The following is a 26499-nucleotide window of genomic DNA, read 5'->3' as shown; positions in this document are numbered from 1 at the left end:
CTTGGATGCCATTGGGAGCACCCTTGGCAGCAATGTTGTAGGGTGGGGGAGAGAGAGGATGGTCATGGTGGTGTGTCTGTGTGTATGTGTATGTATATGTGTGTGCGCGTTTGCATGTGTGTGTGCGTGTGTGCGCGCACGCGAGAGAGAGAGTTAAAGGGAGGTGCCAGATGAAGCATGATCAAAACATCCTCGTTGGCTGTAATGGCACAGCAAGCCTGGTCCAGCAAGTCATTGGTCATTTTGTTTGGACAGTGATGTCTTTGGGCAGCAGTATCTGTGACTGAGCAGTCCTCTTCAGGATACCTTCTGCTCACCCCAGATGGGCATGAGAATGATATAAAGTATCTTAAAAACAGGTTGGCCATCTCCAACACATCCCTCACCTTCCTGGACCTCTCAGTCTCCATCTCAGGTAACCAGCTAGAAACTGATGTCCATTTCAAGCCCACTGACTCCCACAGCTACCTACAATACACTTCCTCCTCCCACCCACCCTCCTGCAAAAATTCCATCCCCTATTCCCAATTCCTCCGCCTCCGCCGCATCTGCTCCCAGGATGAGGCATTCCACTCCCGCACATCCCAGATGTCCACGTTCTTCAAGGACCGCAACTTTCTCGACCACTGCGGGGGGAACGCCCTTGACCGTGTCTCCCGCATTTCCCGCAACACATCCCTCACACCCCGCCCCCGCCCCTACCGCCCCAAGAGGACCCCCCCTCATCATCACATACCACCCCACCAACCTCCCTATACAACGCATCATCCTCCGACACCTCCGCGATCTACAATCCAACCCCACCACCCAAGCCGTTTTTCCATCCCCACCCTTGTCTGCCTTCCGGAGAGACCACTCTCTCCATGACTCTCTTGTCGGCTCCACACTCCCCTCCAAGCCCACCACACCCGGCACCTTCCCCTGCAACCGCAGGAAGTGCTACACTTGCCCTCACGCCTCCTCCCTCACCCCCATCCCAGGCCCCAAGATGACTTTCCATATTAAGCAGATGTTCACCTGCACATCTGCAAATGTGGTATATTGTATCCATTGTACCCGGTGTGGCTCCCTCTACATTGGGGAAACCAAGTGGAGACGTGGGGACCGCTTTGCAGAACACCTCCGCTCGGTTCGCAATAAACAACTGCACCTCCCCAGTCACAAACCATTTTAACTCCCCCCTCCTATTCCTCAGACGACATGGCCATCATGGGCCTCCTGCAGTGCCACAATGATGCCACTCGAAGGTTGCAGGAACAGCAACTCATATTCCGCTTGGGAATCCTGCAGCCCAATGGTATCAATGTGGACTTCACAAGCTTCAAAATCTCCCATTCCCCCACTGCATCCCAAAACCAGCCCAGCTCATCCCCTCCCCCCACTACATCCCAAAACCAGCCCAGCCTGTCTCCGCCTCCCTAACCTGTGCTTCTTCTCACCCATCCCTTCCTCCCACCTCAAGCCCACCTCCATTTTTTACCTACTACTTCATCCCCCTCCTTGACCTGTCCGTCCCCTGGACTGACCTATCCCCTCCCTACCTCCCCACCTATACTCCCCTCTCCACCTATCTTTTCTCTCCATCTTCGGTCCGCCTCCCCCTTTCTCCCTATTTATTCCAGAACCCTCTCCCCATCCCCCTCTCTGATGAAGGATCTAGGCCCGAAACGTCAGCTTTTATGCTCCTGAGATGCTGCTTGGCCTGCTGTGTTCATCCAGCTTCACACTTTGTTATCCTGTTTCACTTTCTCCTCGGTAGAAAACCACATACAAGAGAATCAACATGTTCATGATACCAGTTGTTCGAAATAGTGGCAACTTGTCCACTGTACTCCCAACAACTTAATGATGAGACAGGGAGGAAAGAAGGGAAGCGGTCCTTATGTCCAGATTCCACGGTCCCCCAGGACGACCTCGCCCCATTTTTCCAAAGATCTGCGGGTCACAAATCAACCTGAACAGTCTCCTGAGGATCCTTGGCAGAAACCCACAACCCTGAATAACCGTGATCCTTGTTTTGCCAGAGAGCCGGATTGGAGTTAAAAAGAAATCACCCATTGCAACTCACCCTTTACTGACCTGGATTATTCCAAATCAAAATCAATCTGACAGCGAAGGGAACTTTGAACTTGAAGTGTTTTGTGGAATATTTGGGGTGGGAGTAATGTCAGTAATATCTGGAGGGCTAATGGGTTAATTATTTGGTGTATGCTGACGTAGTTTTTTATCGGAGTGACGAGGATAATCTGTAAGAACCTCTGAGGGTAATCTGAAGGAGTTACTTAAACAATCCGTAGGAGTCACTGGGGCTTTCAGGAAGAAACGCTGGAGGTAATCTATATAAATTTCTGGGGTTAATTTATGAGAGTTACTGGGGATAGTCTCTAGGTATATTACTGAGCTAATCTATAGGAGTAACTGAGTAATAAATAGCTGTCATTGATAACAATCTATAAAGTTTAATTTCTAGTTCCATTGCTTGCCACACCTCTCTGCTTCCCTGTCCAGCCTCCAGCAGGCTGTTGTTGCTGCTGATATTAATGATCATTTACTGCAGCTTCATTCTAAGGCAACCATGATGCTATCCATCCCAATGAGTAGAATTAAGCCTCCAAGCTTACTCACAACAGTCTATCTTGGTGAGAGAAAAGAAAGTATTTGTGAGCATTTCTGAGTATTTCTGTTTACATTCTCTGTGTCTGCACGCGTCAGGCCCGAGAGCTGCCAGTCTTCTCACTCAGGAGGTACATGTCATGTCATGTTTTAAGAAGTTCACCAGACTTAATCCAGTTGCAATGCTGGGCATTTACTGAGTTCAGTATTTAAATTTGAATCCACCTCTCCATATTCAACTAACAGAAGACACTGAAGATGAATGGGATCTGCCCATGCTGCTTTGATAACAGAAGTTTTATCTGACACCTCCATTTCCCTTTGTTGGTCACTGTCTGCAGTGCAGATCATCCGGGCAACCCCCCACCCCTCCACACACCACACCAATCCGAATTTCCTGTTCTTGTGGTTCACTCTGGAAATCTCCAGCCACCAAACGCCCAGTTTCAAAAAATAAGTTTCCTGTCATGTCTATTCTGCTCACAGCCCCAGCTTGTGGTATCTGCCAGCTTGCTACTTGAATAATTTCATTGGGTGTGATGTATTACGGGAGTTTGTGTAGGGACAAACGATACTTCAGAAATGTGGGTTCATTCTGTCTTTCACTAATCGACGTGTAAAGTTCCCACTGTTCATTATTTCCATCTCAACTCTAGTAAGATCCCAGCAGATTCTACCTTGGTAAATGTAACACCACAAATCAAGAAGGGATAGGGTGGAGGAGATTAAACCGGGAACAGTTCCCTTGACATTAGTCCGAAGACTGGAGTGCGAGGATGCAGAAGGTATGCTGCAATTGTACAAAATCCTGCCTGGATCCTGCTTGTGAGAAGATCTGGACACCACACCTTGGGAAAACTATATTGACTCAGGTTTAGAAAAATGATAACCTGGACTTCAGCGGTTATGAGCAGATATTATACAAAGGAGGCCTGCTTTCTCAAGAATTTTGAAGTTTATGGGGTGATCTGATGAAAATCTTCACGAGGTTAACAGGAAAAGACAGGGTAGACAAAGACAATGGGAATTCTAGAACTAGAGGACATAGTCTGAGAATTAGCACCAGACCATTCAGGAGGTATGTTAGGAAGCGCTTCTACACACAAAGGACGGTATACATTTGGAACACTCTTCCACAACTGGCAGAGGTTGTTGGACCAATCATTAATTTTAAATCTAAGATAGATAGATTTTTGTTAAGCGCAGATATGAAAGATATGGGATAAAGACTATAAATGGGATGGTCTACACCTGAACCAGAGGGGTACCAGTATCCTGAGGGGGAAATTTGCTATCGCTCTTCGAGAGGGTTTAAACGAATTCAACAGGGGGATGGGAACCTGAATTGTAGCTGCAGTGTATTGGAGGTTGAGAGTGGTGAGGTCATAAATCAGGTTTCAAGGTCACGGGAGTGTACTGGCAGGCAGGAAGGTGGTTTGAAGTGTGTCCACTTCAATGCCAGGCGCATCCAGAATAAGGCGGGTGAACTTGCAGCATGAACTGGTACCTGGGACTTTGATGTTGTGGCCATTTCGGAGACATGGATAGAACAGGGGCAGGAATGGTTGTAGCAGGTCCGGGGTTTAGATGTTTCAGTAAGATCAGGGAAGGTGGTAAAAGAGGGGGAGGCGTGGCACTGTTAGTCAAGGACAGTATTACAGTGGCAGAAATGACGTTTGATGAGGACTTGTCTACTGAGGTAGAATGGGCTGAAGTTAGAAACAGGAAAAGAGAGGCCACCCTGTTGGTAGTTTTCTATAGGCCTCCGAAATGTTCCAGAGATGTCGAGGAAAGGATTGCAAAGATGATTCTGGATAGGAGCAAAAGTAACAAGGTAGTTGTTATGGAGGACTTTACCTTTCCAAATATTGACTGGAAACACTACAGTTCGAGTACTTCAGATTGGTCAGTTTTTGTCCAATGTGTGCAGGAGGGTTTACTGACACTGTATGTAGATAGGCCAACAAGAGGCGAGGCCACATTGGATTTGGTACTGGGTAATGAACTAGGCCAGGTGTTAGATTTGGAGGTAGGTGAGCACTTTGGTGATAGTGACCACAATTTGGTTACGTTTACTTTAGCGATGGAAAGGAATAGATGCATACCACAGGGCAAGAGTTATAGCTTGGGGGAAAGGCAATTATGAGAAAAATAGGCACAGGATGGGGAAGGAAACTGCAGGGGCTGGGCACATTTGAAATGTGGAGCTTGTTCAAGAAACAGCTACTGCGTGTCCTTGATAAGTACGTACTGTCAGGCAAGGAGGAAGTGGTCGAGCGAGGGAACCATGGTTTACTAAAGTTGAATCTCTTGTCAACAGGAAGAAGGAGGCTTATGTAAAGATGAGGTGTGAAGGCTCAGTTAGGGCACTTGGAGTTACAAGGTAGCCAGGAAGGATCTAAAAGAGCTAAGAAGAGTCAGGAGGGGACATAAAAAGTCTTTGGCAGACAGTATCAAGGAAAACCCTAAAGCTTTCTATAGGTATGTCAGAAATAAAAGAATGACTAGAGTAAGATTAGGGCCAGTCAAGGACAGTAGTGGGAAGTTGAGCGTGGAGTCCAAAGAGATAGGAGAGGCGCTAAATGAATTTTTTTTGTCAGTATTCACACAGGAAAAAGACAATGTTGTCGAGGAGAATACTGAGATACAGTCTATTAGACTAGATGGAATTGAGGTTCACAAGGAGGAGGTGTTAGCAATTCTGGAAAGTGTGAAAATAGATAAGCCCCTTGGCCCAGATGGGATTTATCCCAGGATTCTCTGGGAAGCTAGGGAGGAGATTGCAGAGCCTTTGGCTTTGATCTTTATCGGGGGTCGTCATGGTCTACAGCAATAGTACCAGAAGATTGAAGCAAATGTTGCCCCCTTGTTCAAGAAGGGGAGTAGAGACAACCTTGGTAATTATAGACCAATGAGCCTTACTTTGGTTGTGGGTAAAGTGTTGGAGAGGATTATAAGAGATAGGATTTATAATCATCTAGAAAGGAATAATTTGGTTAGGGATAGTCAACATGGTTTTGTGAAGGTTTGGTCGTGCCTCACAAACCTTATTGAGTTCTTTGAGAAGGTGACCAAACAGGTGGATGAGGGTAAAGCAGGTGATGTGATGAATATGGATATCAGTAAAGTATTTGATAAGATTCCTCACGGTAGGCTATTGCAGAAAATATGGAAGCATGGAATTGAGGGTGATTTAGTGGTTTGGCTCAGAAATTGGTGAGCTATAAGAAGACAGTGGTGGTTGATGGGAAATGTTCATACTGGAGTTCAGTTACTAGTGGTGTACCACAAGGATCTGTTTTGGGGCCACTCATTTTCGTAAATGACCTGGATGAGGGCGGAGAAGGATGGGTTAGTAAATTTGCGGATGACACTATAGTCAGTGAAGTTGTGGATAGTGCGGAAGGATGTTGCAGGTTACAGAGGGACATAGATAAGCTGCAGAGATGGGCTCAGAGGTGGCAAATGGAATTTAATGTGGAAAAAATGTGAGGTGATCCACTTTGGAAGGAGTAACAGGAATACCGAGTACTCGGCTAATGGTACGATTCTTGGTAATGTGGATGAGCAGAGAGATCCCGGTGTCCATGTGCATAGATCCCTGCAAGTTGCCGCCCAGTTGATAGAGTTGTTAGGAAGACGTACGGTGTGTTAGATTTTATTGGTAGAGGATTGAGTTTTGGAGCCATGCGGTCATGTTGCAGCTGTACAAAACTCTGGAGTGGCCGCACTTGGAGTATTGCTTACAGTTCTGGTCGCCGCATTATAGGAAGGAATTGGAAGCATTGGAAAGGGTGCAGAGGAGATTTACCAGGATGTTGCCTGGTATGGAGGGAAGGTCTTATGAGGAAAGGCTGAGGGACTTGAGGCTATTTTCATTAGCGATAAGAAGGTTAAGAGGCGACTTAGGAGAGTCATACAAGATGATCAGAGGATTAGATAGGGTGGACAGTGAGAGCCTTTTTCCTCAGATGGTGATGACTAGCATGAGGGGGCATAGCTTCAAATTGAGAGGTTTTAGATATAGGACAGATGTAGGTTCTTTACTCCGAGTAGTAAGGGGGTGGAATGCTCTGCCTTCAACAGTAGTAGACTCGCCAAGTTTAAGGGCATTTAAATGGTCATTGGATAAACATATGGATGGTAATGGAATAGTGTAGGTTAGATGGGCTTCAGATTGGTTTCACAGGTCGGCGCAACATCTAGGGCCGAAGGGCCTGTACTGCACGGTAATGTTCTATGTTATATGTTCTACAGATCAGTCATGATGAATGATGGAATAGACCCAAGGGGCTGAATGGCCTACTCCTGTTCCTATGACAAGAATCTAGAGAATTTATGAAACGTCAAGAATGATTTAGCAAAGACAGATTTTTTTTAACAACACAATGATGACATATTTCACTGACAGTGAAATGTTAATCTTCCAGTTGGTAATATCATGAACTTGGGTTTTTAAGCTACCAAGTACAGTATGAAAAACCAACTACCTAAGATGCTGGTAATGTGAAATAAAACAGAAGAAATTGGAAGTAATCAGCAGGTCTAACAGCATCAATGGAGAGAGCAAAGGGGTTTGTGTTTCATATTAATCACCTTATGCAAATGTGATGAGCCATGCACATGCTTGCCTCTTCAAGTTTGTGTGTGTCTTTGCTAAAAATATTTCAAGGAGCCAAACGGTCAAAGAAATCGTCCACAAAAAAGTGGCAAAGACTTTGTTGCTGAGTATCCCCAGCATTTTATTTTTTATATATTATAAATAAGAAGTAGGATGTGTTGTTGTGGTATCTCTGCCCCATAACCAGAAGCTCTGGGTTCAAGTCCTGTTTTAGGACTGATGGCCATGGCAGGTACATGAATAATGTGTCAAAACAGGCTAAAGATCAATTTGAAATCCATAAAACAGGTACCACCAACACACAGTAAGAGTTCCTGGTCAGATAAATGACCATCACTATGCATAGCTGCAGGCTACAGCATGCATCTGAAACTCTGTTTCTGTAGCAAGTCAGACTCCTTAAGGAGCTAGTTGGCCCAATGACTGTCGTGGACCACATTGAACCTTGTCCTGTTGGCATCAATCATTATTATGGCTGGGATGGATTCAGGACCTGCCTCCTTGCCGTACCCATGGCTGGTGGTTCTGACACTGTAGATTGGAGGTGCTTTGAGGCAGAATGCTCAAGCAGGACAAAAACATAAGAAGTGTGGCCCAATCTTTTGGGCCTTTCAAGTTTATCTTCTACATTGATCTTATTAAATTTTCATTTGCTTCCAGGAAATTGATCATTTTCCATAGTCCAAATAAATACACATATTCGTTGCAAAAGTCATGCTTGAAGGTAATCTTCTTGTATTTGACGTATTTTAGTTGCATTCCTAATTTTATTTTACAAGTTTTGTAGTAAATGCATTTCACCCTTTTGTGAACTTCTATTTATTATATTTTCTGTTAGATTTCCAACAGACTGAAATCTATAAAGTGCTCTAAGATGCAATTGCATTTATATTCAATTTTAAATACATACCTGCATGATGTCGTAATTTATGAAAAGACTCAAATGCCTGCCACCTCGCTTTTGTTTGATTACAAAGCTTGAGGTACCAGTTGAATTGATTGACTACTGTAATGTACCATTTGCCTTGTTCATATTTCAGACTTATAACAATATAAGCTGTAAATGCTATTGTATGTTATTAGACACTAAAAACTGCTGTCTATATGTTAATGTTATCAGTATTATGTTTTAAAATGTCATCTTCCTCATCGTGTCTTTCATAACCCAAGCCAATGAATAATTAGGAGAAGATTTGTCAAGTACCAAGTAAACCTTGTTTCCTGTTACCTATGTGCCATTAGGATATATGTTTGAAACCAGTACAGATTCATTGGATAATGTGATATTTTCCAAGATGACCTTGGAACCTTATGGTATATCCTGCCAGTATGTAGTACAGGCAGTCCCTGGGTTCGGAATGGATTCTGTTCTGGAGTCCACTCACAAATTGACTTGTGTGCAAGTCAGAACACAATACCGAACTATTTAATGCAGCCAGTCATAAGTTCAGGAAATGTTGTACATCTTAAAATTACACCCCATCATATGTGATCACATTCATAAGTAAAAGCATTTGCAAGTCAGACAGTTTTAAACTGGGGACTCCTGTACTAGGTAAAAATTGAGGTAGTTCACTGCTTCCAATCATCCTTCATCTCTGCTTTGTTTTGAGCTATCTAGTGATTAGTAGTAAAGGATAAACCAGAGTATCTCTAGAAGAAGCATGGTTCTTAGAAATCAACATGTTTTGATTGACACACAGGAGATTAGCACAAAATCAAAATGCACACCAACCTGATGTTAAAACCAGGAAATTTATTTTTAACTTTGTCCTAATTTTTTGGATTTTAAACTGGCTCCCTTGGAGTTATGTACACCTCATCTCTTTCACTTGTTGATCAGTCTGGATGTCTTCAGTCACCTTGTTAGTTTGACTGATGAAACAGAGTTTCTTACAACCTCAGTCATGTTGTTGAAAGTATGTTGCTCACTTAACGCTATCTTTGTCATTGGCATTGACAATGCCGCTGTATTAGTTACTTGACAAAGCTTTCTGCTATCTGAACATCATTAACAATTCCTGGATGAGTTCAGGTTTGTTGCACTGCTCATTGTTGTTCTCAGTATTGGCTCCTTCTTCGAAACTCTGTTGTGCTTGAAGTTAGTATTCTTGTATTTACTAACACAATTACAAATCGAATGACAGTAGACCTTGCCAGAATTTGTACAGGAGCTATGTTCTGGTATTTCCTTCTTTTACAAATCATTTTAACTTTGTATTTCAGTAATACTGTATTGATTTATTCAATGCAGCTTTAAATTGTATTACTAGCTGTTTTGTACTAGTTCACTGCTTTCAAGCTTTATAAAAACATGTTTATTTTTATAATCAGCACCTTTATGTAGCTTTGGGACAGTGAGGACTGAAGATGCTGGAAGCTAGAGTCAATAAATGTACATCTGAGAAAGCACAGCCAGACAGACAGCATCCAAAGATCAGGAAAGCAGTCTTTCCTGCTCCTCGGATGCTGTCTGACCAGCTGTGCTTTTCCAGCTCCACATTTATTGTCCTTTGTATTGCTTATTGTGTTTTCTCACCATTCTCAGGGCTTCCCTGTCATTTTTCACAACAATAAATGGTGACTAGCTCTTTTTTCTAAGGTTTTTCCACCTTCAACAGGCATTATGGAGTGGTCCCACTTCTTTCTGATGTAAGAGACCATATTTCTTTTTGCACTGTAGACTGAAATTTCAAAAATGAACAGTGTTTTTAGAGGAGAGAAAATAAAAGAATTTGTTTGCAGCTTCGGAAAAACAAGTGAACCTAACTGGTACATATAAAACAATGTTATTTCTGGGGATGCTGTGTAGACAAATCAGTTCCACCAAGGTGTGTTCAGGGCAATTTTACCCAGAGACAGTCTTTTACTTATTTTCTTTTTAGTTGGCACCTATTACTGAGGGTTCAGCATAACAGCCAGGTAGTGCTTGATCAATTGTAGCTTAACGCAGACTCTGTGGGCCAGTGACAAAGAGAAGCAAAGAGACTTCAAGAAGTTTGCTGCATCAATCTTCTCTCTCTCCTTTCTATTATAAACTTGTTCTCTTCAAGTTTCTGCTGAAAAAGCAGGGAAAAACACATTCAGAAATTATGAAATAGTTTGAAAATCGAAAGACAACCCCAGGCAAACCAAACAAATCAGTGAACTAAAGACTGATGAATATCAAATGCAAGTAACATTGAGGCATCATTGTGGACCTGGTGATACAGGAGTGTGTTTCTCTGACTATATTTCGCCTTCACTCATGTGTTTTTTAGTGTGTGTGGAGTAAATTTAAGACACATATTACAAATCCTGTCTTTTTACTTAACTCTAATAAGACAAGACCATTACATAGTTTGTTTTTATCCTGAGTCGCCATGAGTCAGAAGAAAATTGGAATTTGTGATGGCTTCATTACATTTTCACATTTGTCATTACTCTGGGAATAATAGGGTTAATTTACAGTACACTCCACCATTGGGCCATACCACTGGATAAAATGGATGTTCTACCAACATTCATGGTCTAAAATACCAAGCACTTTCTTTTACACAAAAAATTAAATTAAATTCTCTGTCTACGGTCTTTACAAAGGCTTCTGCTTAAATCACCAAGGAATTACTGAGTCCTGGTCCTTTCAAATCCTTTGTTTCGCCTAACCTTTGTTCTTCGGCTGGACTCATTCACTAGTTTATTTAAATTTCCCTGGTTCAGTTTAAATAAATTTGGAGGCCTTCCTAATTTTCTAGCCCCAGCATAAAGTTATTTTCTGGCCCTTTCACTATTTCTTGCAGCTCTGCCATCTGGGCCCTAAAATCGGTAACAGCAATGTTCGTTATGAGATGTGAAAATTCTCTTTTACATTTATCTACCTTCCTTTTCCAGTCTTTGTGCAGTTAATCAAACTTATTTCCCTTTGCTGTTACGAATCTGTAATTATACTTCGAGGTTTCTTTGATTTTTCCTTACAGGGTCCCCTTCACTAAGTTTTATGTGCAGCTAGCTCTTTCTCTTTTGCCTACACTCCTGTCCCAGCACAACTTACCAGCTTCTGAGTGAAGTTTTGTCTTTGCAGTGCTGAGCCTGCCTATTGCTGCTTCCACAACTGCTGCTGTTTCTGTCTGTTAGCAATTCTGTTTCAGCTGCCAACTGACTGTCAGTATCTCCTTAAATAGTGGTAATATTCTCAAAGTAGTAAACTCAGTTGCTTAAAACATTTTATTTTCTTCTGGGTCAGCTATACTACTTCCCCTCATGGTGACTTTAAATCTGAAATGCTCCAGCCAAGTCGTATTTTCCCAAATGAACCCTTCTGATATCTTGTAGTATATAGTAGTAAATAAGTGTCATTTGAGATGGTTTGCTGTCATCTATCCTCCTTTGTCTTTGTTTTGTTTATTCAGTGATTAGTGGTAGAGATACAACACTGTACAATATCTTCACTGTTCTTAAATAACAAGAGGGATACTGGCATGATAGCAAAAAGTACGAAGACATTTGGTCAGACATAATTATAAGATCCATAGAGAGCTGATACAGATACATTGCTTCCTCTGAAAGCGAGATTGGAAATCCTTGTCTTATCCCACAGACTGTGGGTGGAGCTAATGTAACATGAACATTAACCTCTTCAGAACCATGAGCTTATCCAACAGATAAAATAATTCATTTTTGTTTTGGCTGTAAAGTTCTTGCTCACAATGAGTATTAGTCAAAACTCCATGTGCACATCTTGTTCCTTATTCCTCTGTTCCATATTCTTTATTCTTTCTGTGCCTACATTGCATCTTGCAAAATATTAATATTGCCTCATCTTCAGTTACTAGCTCATGTATTCAGTTGCTCCGCAACCCTCTGTGGGGGGAAAAAAAAATCCTGTTTTCTATCCAAAGGTTTAGAAAGAATCTGTACGTGTGGCCCCTGTTCTGGCCCTCTCAATCACTTTTTAATATTTTAATTACTGTTTAAGATCGCTTCTTAGTATTCTGTTTTAATATGAAAAACCCTCACTTAAAAATAATACAATTTTCAAGAAAGGAAGGTGAATTAAGAGCAAAATATCATGGTATTCTGAAGCAAGGTTGTAGGACAGGGCAGGCTTTAGCACATATGTTGTTGAAGAATAGTAACAGAACTTATCCATCTTCTCTTCCACCTATCTGCTCCACTCACCCCACTGACCAATCCCCATCATTCCCTACCTGCACTCACCCATCACCATCTCACCTACCTTCCCTAGCCCCAACCCCCCTCCTTCTGTTTATTTCCCAGCCCCCTCCCCCTTCCCATTTCTGAATGAGGGTCCCCACCCGAAACATCTACTTTCCTGCTCCTCTGATGCTGCTTGGCCTGCTGTGTTCTTGCAGCTCCACGCTGCTTTGTCAGTAACAGAACCCAAGTTTTTAGTGGAATTCATTGTATGAAGGGTACATTGCTACAATTCTTATAACTACTACTGTTTAATCAAAGAAAACTGTAACGTTGGTCAAGTATGCCTTTCCTTTCATAAATCAAAATTTCTCTCAAGCACAACAGAAGTGGAAAGAGCAAGAAAAGGAGTGCTGTTTAAAAGACACCCAATACAATGTCACTTATTTATACTTCCAACAAAGGTTTAAAAATAACCCATATTGACTGAGAAAACAGCCCAAACACACTATAACATTCTTTGCTTTCTTATTATAAATATTTCCCTACTGTTGGTGTTTGTTTTTGAATAATGAAAATGTCCTCCAATTAAAGCTCAATTGAGTATGGCAATCCCCTAACTGGTGTACATATTTTATTCTCCATTTTGCCTCCACTGTTCATCAATCTATTTTATGTTCTAGCAGTATAAGTGATCACACATCACTCACTATATTAATGCAAAATAATTTTGCGTGGACTATTACTTCATTTTAATCCTGATGCTCAAGCATTTTGATCATGTCCCCAAGTAATTTAACTATTCCTTATTCATTGCCTCTATTATTCTTAAGTTTCAAATCCAAATACCTCACGCTATCAATGGGCACACTTTTTTCAATTTGATTTTTTTGGTTTTCTATTTTCTATATTTTTCCTTTTCACGTCTCAATATTTTACCATTTTACTTATTCCAAATTAAGCCTTTTACTTTCCTTTCTCACCTGCTAACCCCTACTTTTTTCCCCTGCCCTTTGCAATGTTGGTTTACCTTGGAACTCTGGTTAACCTTCTCACAAGAGTATTGGTTGCAGGAAGCAGTTGTTCCATCACTACAGCTCACTGCTGCTTAAAGTCTCTCCAATATCTCAGAAATCTGAACTTTTTCTGCTGGCACAATGTCTATAGCCACACCATCATCTGCTTGGTTTGGTTGTTCCTGTAGTGATTGGCTTGTGTCATTACTAGCTAATAAGAAATGATAACTGTTGAAACCCTGCTTTTTACTCTCATCACTTAATTATTCCTGAAACTGCCTTGATGGGAGCTCCATACAAATCTTCACTATTTGCAAGTTGGCTTATGAGACACAAGTTCTGGCTCATCGTTTTTTCCCTTTTCCACTCCCATTCGTTATTTTTCCAGTGCTTAAGAGGAAACATGTTTTGGATTCACTGTTGGATTACAGTTATATACTCTATTGCACATTACCTTACCACCATGTTTCTCCACTTAGCTCTTGGCTTTGCATAACCAATGACTAATGATTAGTTAACATGATGAACAAATCTTTCATGATACCAGAAGGGTTGAGCAATAGTTCTACTTGATTAGTAGAACAGCAGTAAATAAGATGCTGAAGTAACAAAGACTCCAGTTTTAGCTAGCATAGATTAGAAGTGATACAAACAAGATTGCTTAACAGGAAATTGAAACATTTTAACTAGTGTGATTAATAGTGACAGTTAATTTAGCTAGGAAGATACAGATTAAAGTCATATTCAAGTCAGACAGATAGTAGGAATGTCAAATTGATTGCATCTACATTGTATACACACCACCCTCTGCGTTAAAAAGTTGCCCCTTAGTTCTCTTATATATCTTTCCCCTCTCACCTTAAACCCACGCCCCCTAGATTTGGTCTCCCCCACCACGGGGAAATGACTTTGCCCATTTACCTTATCCATGCCCAATGATGTTATTAACCTCTATAAAGTCACCCCTCAGCCTTCGAACCTCCAGTGAAAATAGCTCCAGTCTATCCAGCCCATCCCTCTAGGTCAAACCCTCCAACCCTGGCAACATCCTTTCTGAACCCTTTCAAGTTTCACAACATCCTTCATATAGGAGGGAGTCCAAAACATGGAATGTAGCAATGGTTATTGTTCATCCTTAATTGCCCTTGAGTACATTTAGGTTTGAGATGTTAGATTTGCATTTCCCTTTGCGCTCAAGACAACAAAAACATTTTATTTGTTCCATTCATTCAAACTCTGTTTTCTACATGTATACTCTTACCACATCCTGTTCACTGATCATACCTCTGACTGACCTACACTGTATTTAGTTCATAGTCTGTTATACCTCAGTTTTAAAATTCTTATCATTATTTAAAAATCTCTTGATGGCCTCATTCTTCCTTATCTCTATAATTGCCACCAGCTTTGCAAACCTCCAATATTCCTGAGCATTCCCAATTCTGGTCTCTATACATCCAAATAATTGACAGTCATCCTTCAACTGCCTCGACCCTCAATCCTGAAAGTTAATCCCTACATCTCTCCCATGCCTGTAATCAAATCTTTCCATTTCCTTTTAAGACATGCTTTAAAACCTGCTTCTTTAACTAAACTTTGATTCACTTGAATTAATATCTCCTTTTGCACCTTTGTGTCCAACAGTGATTGATGATGCTTATGTGAAGCATCTCCGGACATTAAAGTCATTATGTAAATTGAAGTTATTGTTATTTGCCTGCCTCTTGCATTCTGATAAGTTACAGGGTATAACGAGCTGCTAGGCATGCAGAACCACAAATTAGTAAATTTACAGCTTTGTCAAAAGTGTATTTTGTTATCTTAAATCTTAAATATTTGTTTACTTTCAATTAGTTCTGACTCAGTGTTATATTAAAATTGATCCCATGACAATGGATTAGCCCACAGATGATCGAGGACCATACTACCTACATGTAGATCACATCAAGCCTATAGAAATGTTGGTTACTTTCTCTGCACTGGTGCGTTGGGGCAATATCAGCTGTGAGAAAAACCTTAAAGGAAATAATGACAAAGGTTAGTGCTTCATGCGTTTTATTTACTGTTAAGAATTATCAGGGATAAATGAAAGGTAAGCCTATTCCGTTAATCAATTAGATTATGGCCAATCAGCACCTGCAACTCATTTCTATCTACCTATCTAGGATCTCTATCACCTTAATAAATGAATCAACCACCATTGTGAAATGTTTTTAATTAACATAGGCTAATGACGTTCTAGCCAAAGTACCAGATTTTCACTATCCTTTGTGCTGATGTTACATAACTCTAAAGCATGATGTATCCTTGTGTTGAACTTTTGATGAAGAACTTTTCGTCTCTCCTTGCAATCAAAACCTTCAATAATTTTAAACAGCCCAATTAAATAATGTCTGCATATCATATATTCAAGAGAACAGAAACGTAAACTCTACAAATTTTCTTCATAACTATATTCTTTAGTCCTAGCATCATTCTGCCACATCAGAATTGCAACTCTTCCAAGGCCACTGTATCCCGTCAGAAGTATGATCCAAGATTAGAATTTAGTTTCGGGCCTAGACCCTTCTTCATTTCTGAAGAAGTATCTAGGCCCAAAACATCAGCTTTCCTGCACCTGTGATGCTGCTTGGCCTGCTGTGTTCATCCAGCTCTACACTTTGTTATCTCAGATTCTCCAGCATCTGCAGTTCCTACTATCTCTAGAATTTAGTACTCCAGATGAGGTCTAACCATAGCTCAGCAATGTAACTGCCATATCTTTATTTTCAATCCTCTTGAGACAATGACCATTTTGCTGTTGGGCCTTTTCGGTTGTTCTTTTGCAATTTTTTGAGTTGTAGACCTGTTTATCTTTTTGCATAGTGTCTCCAAGGGCTCCTGCATCTGTGTATTAATCACCTTTTTCCCCCAGCTCTCCCTTGCATTGACAAGGAACATAGCTTTCACAAAGTAACTCCCTTCCATTGGTACCACAAAGAACAAAGAAAATTACATCACAGGAACAGGCCCTTCGGCCCTCCAAGCCCACGCCGATTGAGATCCTCTGTCTAAGCCTATCATCTATTTTCTAAGGGTCTGTATCCCTTTGGTCCCTGCCCATCCATGTACCTGTCCAGATACATCTTAAAAGACACTAATGTGTCTGCGTCCACCATCTCCGCTGGCAACGCGTTCCAGGCACCACCACCCTCAGCGTAAAGAACTTTGCACGCATACCTCCCTTAAACTTTCCTCCTCTCACTTTGAACTCATGACCCCTAGTAATTGAGTCCACAACCTTGGGATAAAGTTTCTTGCTATCCACCTTGTCTATACCCCTCATGATTTTGTAGACCTCAATCAGGTCCTCCCTCAATCTCCGTCTTTCTAATGAAAACAATCCTAATCTACTCAACCTTTCTTCATAGTTCGCACCCTCCATACCAGGCAACATCCTGGTGAACCTCCTCTGCACCCTCTCCAAAGCATCCACATCCTTTTGTTAATGTGGCAACCAGAACTGTATACAGTACTCTAAATGTGGCTGAACCAAAGTCTTATACAACTGTAACATGACCTGCCAACTCTTATACTCAATACCCTATCCGATGAAGGAAAGCGTGCCGTTTGCCTTCTTGACCACTCTATTGACCTGCGTTGCCACCTTCAGGGAACAATGGACCTGGACACCTGGATCTCTCTGTACATCAATTTTCCCCAGGACTTTTCCGTTTACTGTATAGTTCCGTCTTGAATTTGATCTTCCAAAATGCATCACCTCGCATTTGCCCGGATTGAGCTCCATCTGCCATTTATCTGCCCAACTCTCCAATCTATCTATAGTCTGCTGTAATCTCTGACAGTACCCTTCACTATCTGCTACTCCATCAATCTTTGTGCCATCTGCAAACTTGCTAGTCAGACCACCTACACCTTCCTCCAAATTATTTACATTCACTTCCAGGCTTACGAGCCATATTTCAAATATTTCTAACTATCCAAGTAAATTGCACTGGATCCCTTTACAGTAGATGCAAACTGTTAAACCCCTTTTCAAACATTTTAAAAACCATTACAATTCCACAAATTGCAGATTCCCATAACAGGACTGTTCCCAGGTCAAAGAATATATTTACCTAGTTTAAAACATTTGATTTGTGACTTACCTTCACTCACTGAAATTTAAGATTGATTTCAATCATATTCTGGTCTCTGTTAGCTAGGTGTTCCCTTACCATTTATATGGCTGACTAATCCATGCTTTTTATTCATTACCAAATCTAACATGATTCATTCACTTGTATTACAAGAATGCATCACTTCAGAAAACTGAATTTACTCAAGCAATTTGCTCGTTTTGGGACATGAACTGTTCTTCTTCCCCCAGTCTATCTGAAAATTAAAGTTTCACAATTTGAGTACTCTGATTTTGCAATGGGCTAGTTTGATCTCCCCATTTATAATTTCCATATTTTATAATTGAAATCAAAAGTTCTAGGGGCAACTACCACCAAAGTATAATAACAATTTTTATGTCATAATTCTACCATAGTGTTTTTGCTATCTGCTCACTCTTACTGATTTACTCATTTTCTAAATCTATAATAATGTCCTTTGTCAGTGTTGCTACTCTTCCTTTTCCTTTCCATGATCAAAGCTTATCACCCAATCATGCCCAGCTGGCTACCCTTTAAGTTGTGTTTGAACTTCTAACTAGTTTAGTGTTTTTCTTTGCTATGTGCGTTAGTGTATCCTACTTTTGCTCAGGGAATACTTACTATCCTGCCTTTGTCACGAAGCTATTTTGAACATGTTTCAACTTATCAACTTCCTTTTTTTAATCACTTCTGCCATTTTTCTCAGTTATTCTGTTATTATTTATTGATATGGTGATAGGGTAGGAAAGTGGGTTCAAGGTAGAAGGTCAGCCATTACCTCGTTAAATGGTGGAACAGGCACAATGGCCATATGACTTCCTGCTACTCATTCTTATGTTCCTGCATTACAATTACCTGTAATTCTTCCTTAACCTGAACTGCTTACATTGACACAATTGATGACCTGGAACTTACTCTTACCCTTACTTTTAATCCCCTTGGCTCCTTCTATTTTTACTTGAACTAAACAACCCCCTGCATTAATTTCCTTTCTGTTTTATTGGCTTGAAGACATTTTTTTAACTCTATTTTCTTTTGCCTAGTCCTTTGGTCTGAGTCCTATTCAGGTGAAGTCAGCAGTACAGTACCTTCCCATTCAGGGATTAACATACCACAGCCCTGCTTTTTGTGGCACTTACGGCCACTGCTGATCTTGAAGTCCAAGAAAACTTCCATACTGTTACACCTTAAGATCACAGCCTTAAGACAACTGATATACATGACATCTGTTGAGCTGTTGTATTGTTTCCAGCTCCATTGAAAGTATAATCTCAGCACATCCCAGGTCACACTACGGCCAATGAAGTACTTTTGAAATGCTGTAACGTAGGAAACAATTTGCAGCCATTAAAAGTCCCACAGATAGCAATGAGATAAATGCTGGCCAGGATTCCAGGACGAACTGCTCATTCTTCTTCAAAGCAGAGCCATGGGATATTTTATGGTCACTGGAGAGGGCAGATGTAGTCTCAACTTAGTAACCCTTTCAGTAAAAGACATCCACAATTTCCTGGAGTAGAACTTGAATCAATAACCTTCCAACTTGAACGCAAGGATGTTACAGACTGAACCATAACAGATGCACATGAAAAGAAAATGGCAAAGAAGTTGATGTCAATGCCCAGTAAAGAGCCAGCAGTTCTGCAAGAAAAGCTTGGAAATGCTGGCAAAAATAAAAACTTTTTTAAAGTTACAAACACACTGGCTGCTCACTTGAGATCTAGCAGTGATTCTCCAGTACATTTCTCATCGGGAAAGGTGAGCTAGCCAAGATATTCTGGAGAGTGACACCAGCATGAAAAAGAGAGAACTACACTGCAACGAGCCCTGTCCTCCTCGTCTGTGATAGAATTGTTAGTCTGTAAAATCTCCCACATTCTATAAAAATCTGGAAACTGCTGTAATTTCCGCAAGGTGCAGTGGCAGCACAGTCCAGAATAATCACCATGCAATAGAGACTTTTAAATTTTATCTGCAACAGAATAATGAATGGACTTGAAAAGGAAATAAAATTGCATGGCTCTGAACGAGGGAATGGGACTAATTTGAATCACTGTTTCAAAAGGCTATCACAGATAAATGGGACCATAGCTGCCTTCTTTAATGTAAAATAGTATGTTTACATGAAGTAGTATTTTTCATTTTGTGACAGTCTTTGGAAATATTGCTGCAGATTGTATTTGTCTACTTTTTCACTTAAAATTTACAGAAATTATTCTGCACTCCCACTTGAAAGCCACATTCAAAGCAGATGGTACCCTGCACATCCTGTGAGTGCAACCTCCTACTGGGAGAACAAAATCAAGGATTCACCTTGTGTGTTCCCCTTTTATAACAAGAATAATGTTCAAAACAGTGTGAGCAATATATATGGATAAGTACACGTGATTTAAGTCAATACCCATTGATCACTTTTGCCTTTATCATTATTGTCAGAAAACATGAAGGAATTCTCAGGCATTTCGCCAGGCATCCTCATTGCTGAGTCATATTCTTGGAAGAGTCTTGCTTCAAGCCCTCCAATTCTATACATCAGAACTGTGGCAACAAAATCAACTATCTTAGAGCTACCTTGCGGGTATGTGCTCATTTTCTACTTCAACCAAGAAGGCCTAATTTTTGTCCACAGGTGTAAATTGGTTTTAACTGTCAAAATTCCAGGCTCATAACTTGACCTAAGCTCTCAGGACATTCAGAGAATCAGAACTACAGTGTTATAGTCTCATTAACCAAATTTTACACTGAGAGTACAACTTCACTAATGCAGCTCAGTTTTGTAGAATTGATTTTGGTTGAAAGAAAATCATTAATCGCATCCAGCCTATCTTTTTGGTTGTGATAAAATATTGAGATTTTATGGTTTATATATTCAAAGAGAGTTTTACAACTAATATAGCAGTGTCGAAGCAAGAGCCACCTTCAGCTGAATCATACTATATTTTGGCAAAGTGTCATTTTCTTTGAGTTTCGTGAAAGGTTTCTCCCCGGAAGGCTTAGTAAGTTTTCTCACTCTATCGTCCCAAACTCTCCTCAAATGCTAAATAAAAACTGGAATAATTGCAGATGCTGGAAATCGGAAACAAAACCTGAAATTGCTGGAAAAGCTTGGCAGGACTTGAAATATCTGTGGAGAGAAATTTAGAGTTAACATTTTGGGTCAAATGGCCCATTACTATCTGTACATCTCAATGATGCCCCATCACACCCAATGCTAACTAATTCTCCTACCATAACGTGAGGCACTCATCACTGCCAGGATAGCCCAGGATCTCTGGTGCAGGCACCATCTTTTAAAGGCCATCGTATATCTATCTGATCAAGCTCTGTCAGTTGGAGCCGCCCTGTTCAGTTCATGACATTTGCCCCAGACATGGCAGATCAGGTGAAATTGACACCCCACTTTCTGGAAAGGAACCGGAAAGTCCTGGTGGACGGGCTGGTATGCTGCTGTCTCAGAAGTCTGGAGAAATGCTCAACAGTGTAGGTTGAAGGTCGGTGACCTTCTCCATTCTATCAGGGTAAGCGCCACCACCTTCTTATTTACTGTGTCCCTGATACTGCACACCTCACACCAAAGGCTCATGCTTTATTACGCTTGCCAATAACGTGCAGCATCTTCCCTCACTTGCATTTACCCACCAATTTCCCACGCCACTAACCCTGCATGGCCTCTGCACTACCTACTCACTTACTTAGGGCATCAGACCATACTTCCTCCCCCCCCCCCCCCCCTCCCCAATCTGCACCAGCACTAACAGCAATGCCAGCCACTTTCATCTTATTCAATCCCTACCTTTCTTTCATTCCAGGAGAAAACTGCTCACAATAGGACAGAAAGAGTCAAGACAGATGGTGATGTGACAAACATTCGACTTGTCATCTCTAAGAAAGGAGCCTGAACCCTGACTGGCCAAATGATTGTGCCCAAACCCTTGGACTGATGTCAGAGGTTGCCCCGCCAGGATCCCTTGATTGAGAATTGAGTTTCTTGACTGAGTAACTCTCCTTCAACTGGAGACATGGCATTTACCTGGAGCTTATACCAAGTGTTTGCCCATACACTGATGGCACATGGTGCAGGTGTGAAATTAACATAGCATGACGCTGTACAGCATCATGTCTGCCTGTTTAACTCTGACTTCTGAGCACATAACAAGCTTCTTGGCTTTGTCTGGAGGTACCGTGTGCCTGTTGGCTCCAGCTGTGGGGGCAAAGCAAGGCAGGGATGCTTTTGGACTCCAGGCACTCAGTGATTGAGCACTAAGAAAATATGTGAGCAGGCCTGAGATGCAGCAAGGTCTAGTCCATAACCTGGATGCCCACGGACCATGCCCTAAGATATCAGTGCTATTGTTCAAGATGGCAGTCCAGAGGATCAAGCAATGAGCTGGAGTCACCAGGCACCCACTCAGACTATCATGTCAGGAATTTTAGGTGTCTTGATTCTATCTGGCGGATGGTCAAGTCTGCATACTAATGAGGTGATATTAAATAATAATGTAATAATGAGCAATAATCACCGTTAGCAGGCCTCTTCTGCTCGCTGGAGAGAACCTTGTCTTTATTTCTAGAACTTAGCTGGAAAATGCAACTTGATGCTCAAGAAAGGCCCCACTCAACTTCTCAAGTGATTTTTCCAAATTCCCACTATAGCCTGTGTCATTTAAACTCAGAAGATCCTGTTCATAGTTTTATTTTCTGTTGACTTCTGCATGTGGACATGTGAATGTTGGGTTCGTTCTGACCTCTGCGAATCCTGATTCAGCCCATCAAGAATGTACTATCCAGAATCTATTTCTGAATTTTATAGCAGTAGATTCCCTGTTCTCAACCGCCGATTCCCAATTTGAAGTGACACAATTCCTTGAAAACATGTAACAGTATAGGACCACGAGACCTGTAGTCTATTTTATTATCTGAAAACATTTGACAGTGTTCCCATGTGAGGATGGTGGGACATTTAAAACTCATAGGAGTTATTATAATCCTGGCGTTCATACATTACATTCCTCAACAGTGGCTTTGCAGCATTGAACTGTTGATTCTGATTTGAATGCCACCATTTAGTCGTTCACCTGATTGCAGAGAATAGCAGCAGCTCACCGGCAGCAGTGGGTAGATACTTGGGTAAACCATTATTGGCTTTTCCTCCAAACTTGCATTACTAATTCTCAATGTTTCCAATTCATAAATTATTCCATGAGCCTTAGACTGTCCCTCAAACCTTGCATTAGAACCTTGGTCAAATATCTCGGAACAACAACATAAACCACATCTCCTCCACATCCCTCACCCACAAACTTAGTTACCTCTCAAAGCAATATTGTATGTTGATAAAGCATTCTCTAGTTATTTATATTTGCTAACTGTGATAGTTTTATATATTCATCTGTTGTTAAGTCTCGAATGTGTTCATTAATTAGTCAGGTTTGTATTTGACTTACTTTCACTGAGACAAACATCAGGTTGAAGGATACTCATCATCTTCCAACTCGAGAATATTTTGATCGAAAGCAAAGTTGCTGGAAACGATCAGCAGGTCTGGCAGCATCTGTGAAGGAAAAAACAGAGTTAACATTTTGAGTCTGGTGACCCTTCCTCAGAACTCGTTGATATTTATTTATACTTATTTGTATGTGGAGGTTAAACAAATGGGGATAGTGATTGATTATCAACAAACAACTGGGGCAGTCCTAAAATTAAACCTTACATAACAATTGAATTGGGAAAACATCATGTTACCTAGAATCAACATTTCTTACAACAATGTTGTCCAAAATAATACTTAATTTGGAAAATGACAATTCCCAAACTTTTATGAACTTTCCTTCAATTGTTCCTTTAAGAATAAGAAATGACTGGTTATGCAAAACTAGCCATGTGACCATGGAGTCAAAGAATCATACAGCTTATAAGGCAAATTATCTCTTTAAAAGGGCATTTCAGATAGTTCCAGTCTCCTGCTCTTCCCAAAGCCCGATAAGTTATATTCCTCTTGAATTATTTACTTACTTCCCTTTTGAAAGTTACGGTTGAATTTGCTTCCACTATCATCTCCGGGCAGTGCATTCCAAATATAATAATAACTCATTGCTTAAAATAATTATCATGTCTCCCTTTGAGTTCTTTTATGAATAGCCCTAGATCCACGTCTTCTGGTTACCAACTGTCCTTTCAGTAGAAACTGTTGCCCCTGATTTAGTCTCTCAAAATCTCTCATTATTTTAAACATTACTAATAAATTTTCACTTACCCTTTTTATCTGTAAGCAGAATAATCCCAGATTCTCCATTCTAAGCACATAACTGAATATTCTCAAGTGGCTAGCACGAGGGGTCATAGTTTTAAGCTGGTTGGTGGAAAGTATAGAGGGGATGTCAGAGGCAGGTTCTTTACGCAGAGAGTTGTGGGAGCATGGAATGCGTTGCCAGCAGCAGTTGTGGAAGCAAGGTCATTAGGATCATTTAAGAGACTGCTGGACATGTATATGGTCACAGAAATTTGAGGGTGCATACATGAGGATCAATGGTCGGCACAACATTGTGGGCTGAAGGGCCTGTTCTGTGCTGTACTGTTCTATGTTCTATGTTCTATCTGCTGGTTGTACAGTTTCATCATATCTATTGAAACACAGACAGCTCAAGTACACTACATCAGTTATATAGTACAGCTGTTTTGCTTTTTTTGATGTTTATAATTTCCCTTAACAGGCGCCATGTCATCCGATTTACTGCCACTTCTCCTCTTGGACACAATATTAATATAAGTAGTACAGTACCATTTATCTTTGGTGATGAAGATACAGTTTTAACACATCTTAGCAAGGTATGTAGCACAATACTAATCACAGAATCTATTCATCTTTAAACTTGTTACTAATTGAAAAATTACTGGGCACTCAGCAGTTGGGAATTCATTCGGGCCTTCCAATCACAGGGTCCCTTACCTGACATCCAACTTTGACTTTGCAGGGCATTTCAGTCAACTCACTGGACCAACTTGACTTGATTTTAGTATAAAAATCCATGAAATACCTGTAGGTAAGGCATAGCAGCATTTTCCATCTAAGGTTGACCTGATATGTAGGATCTGCCCACACATCTGTAGTGTATAAATGGAATTCATGTTGAATGTCTTCTTAAAGGGACTGGCATTTCTTGTGTAAGTTTGCTTGTCAGTACATTTTTACTGATGGTTTATCTTGGATAATTTCCTATCTGTCAAGTTTATTTTTATTTAGCTTTAGATTTAATATTCTGTGAAAATAGGTCTCAGCTGTTCTCAGTTGGTAGGAAGGACATCTGGAGTCACAAGCTTCCAGGCTCAGATCCCATCCCAAGGCTTGAAAGATCAAGACTGACTCTAATACAGTACTGGGGAAGCATTTCATTGTTGGAGATGCAATCTATTGCATGAGACAATGCATCGAACACCATCTGCCTGCTTCAGTGGTTGGAAAATTTCATAGCAGTATTTCCAAGAAAAGCATGAAACTCCAGTTTTTCTTGGCATTTCCTATGACAGCTTGTGAGAATTTACAGCTTGTAAATTGGTTGCCACGTATCCTGTGTTAAAACAGTGATTACACCTCAAAAGTACTTCATTAGTTTAAAAGGCTTTAGATGGGCTAGTGGTAAGAAAAGCATAAGCTATAAATATAAGTGAATCTCCCTTTTATTAAACAAAAGTAAAGACAATTTTAAAAAGGAAGGAAATATGTGTGAAGCAATGGTGAAAATGGTTGGAATTGAATTCTTGACACATAGACCAATAAAAGCTCAAATGAGAGTCCTTGCATTACAAATTTTCACATCAGCTTTGAGGAGAACAAGGTTTGTAAGCAGAGAGCCTAAATTGATTAGACATATTTGAATGTACCTCCTGGGATTTACTATAAGAAAAAAAAGTACAGTATTTAACAAGTATATCAATGTTCTTTACCACTATGCCACCAATCATAACTCCCAGGCCTCGGCATTGCTATCTGGATTAAAATGCTGTTCATAGAATCTTGGAAGTATTATAGTGCACTCTTTCCAGCCACCTCATAATTTTGAAAACTTCCATCAGATTTTTTTTTTGCCACCTTCTCTCCAAGTTTAACAGTTGCAACATCTGCAGCCAGTCCTCATAACGAAGTTTCTCACCCACCAGAACCTTTCTTATACACATCTTCTGCATTCTGTCTACATTGAACTTCATCTGCCATCTATCTGCCTATTCCACAAACTCATCTACATCTTTTAGAATTTCTGCAATGCTCTCCTCACAGGTCTCCAAGATTCATCCATATCAGGAAAAGCAAGTGTCTGAAAACTAACCCCTGTACAACTCTACTACAAACATTCCACCAGCCAGTATTAAATCGGATGTTTATCCTAAGGACTGGAAGAATAGATAACTTGGTTTCCAGTGATCACTAAACACCCCACAACCACTGTACTGGAAGTCCTTGGTCCAAAACACTCAGCATGAGTTGTCAAGCATAGATATCCTTCAGTTTGTGAAGGTGGAGTATTTAAAAAATGAGACATAAGTAGGCATTTAAAGGGGCTATATTTTTCCAGGCTCAGAAGATTAAAATATAAATGGACTTTTTAGAAGTTATTGAGTGTAGTTTTAACTTGGGAGTAAATCAGGCTGAATTAAATGTCCATTATAAGACTTACCCAATTTTGAGTTTTATAATTGAAGACAGTTCACTATCATGCATTATGGAGTGGGTGGCCTCATGACCGGCTTAAATGTTGGAGGTGGAGCAGAGTTCATGGGCCGCCTTCTGCTCCCATCTCTTATGGTCTTATCAACAGCCAGTCACACAAGTGCTTAAACAATTGGCAGCCAGTGAGACAAATAGTTAGACTACTTGGCAGTTGATCAACCAAGCACTGAGACAATACTGAGGCAGCCAGTTGTGCAAGAATGAGAATGTGTGCCAGATAATTTTATCCTTGATAGCTCTTGAGACGTTAAGTGT

At 40.7% G+C, this 26499-nt stretch overlaps 1 protein-coding gene across 1 annotated transcript in view; it reads left to right on the top strand.

The window, feature by feature from the left end:
- Window positions 1-26499, top strand: part of adgb (androglobin) — a 284646-nt gene that overhangs the window by 183127 nt on the left and 75020 nt on the right. Inside the window, exons 18-21 of the mRNA XM_059648385.1 lie at window positions 7895-7958; window positions 15285-15420; window positions 19959-20100; window positions 24233-24347. Of these exons, the coding sequence (XP_059504368.1) occupies window positions 7895-7958; window positions 15285-15420; window positions 19959-20100; window positions 24233-24347 (457 nt within the window). The remainder of the gene's footprint in view (window positions 1-7894; window positions 7959-15284; window positions 15421-19958; window positions 20101-24232; window positions 24348-26499) is intronic.

This window comes from Stegostoma tigrinum, chromosome 9 (assembly GCF_030684315.1).
Source record: "Stegostoma tigrinum isolate sSteTig4 chromosome 9, sSteTig4.hap1, whole genome shotgun sequence".
Taxonomy (NCBI): Eukaryota; Metazoa; Chordata; class Chondrichthyes; order Orectolobiformes; family Stegostomatidae; genus Stegostoma; species Stegostoma tigrinum.
Note: the sequence above shows the minus strand (reverse complement) of the source record. Positions and strands in the feature narration are given on the sequence as shown.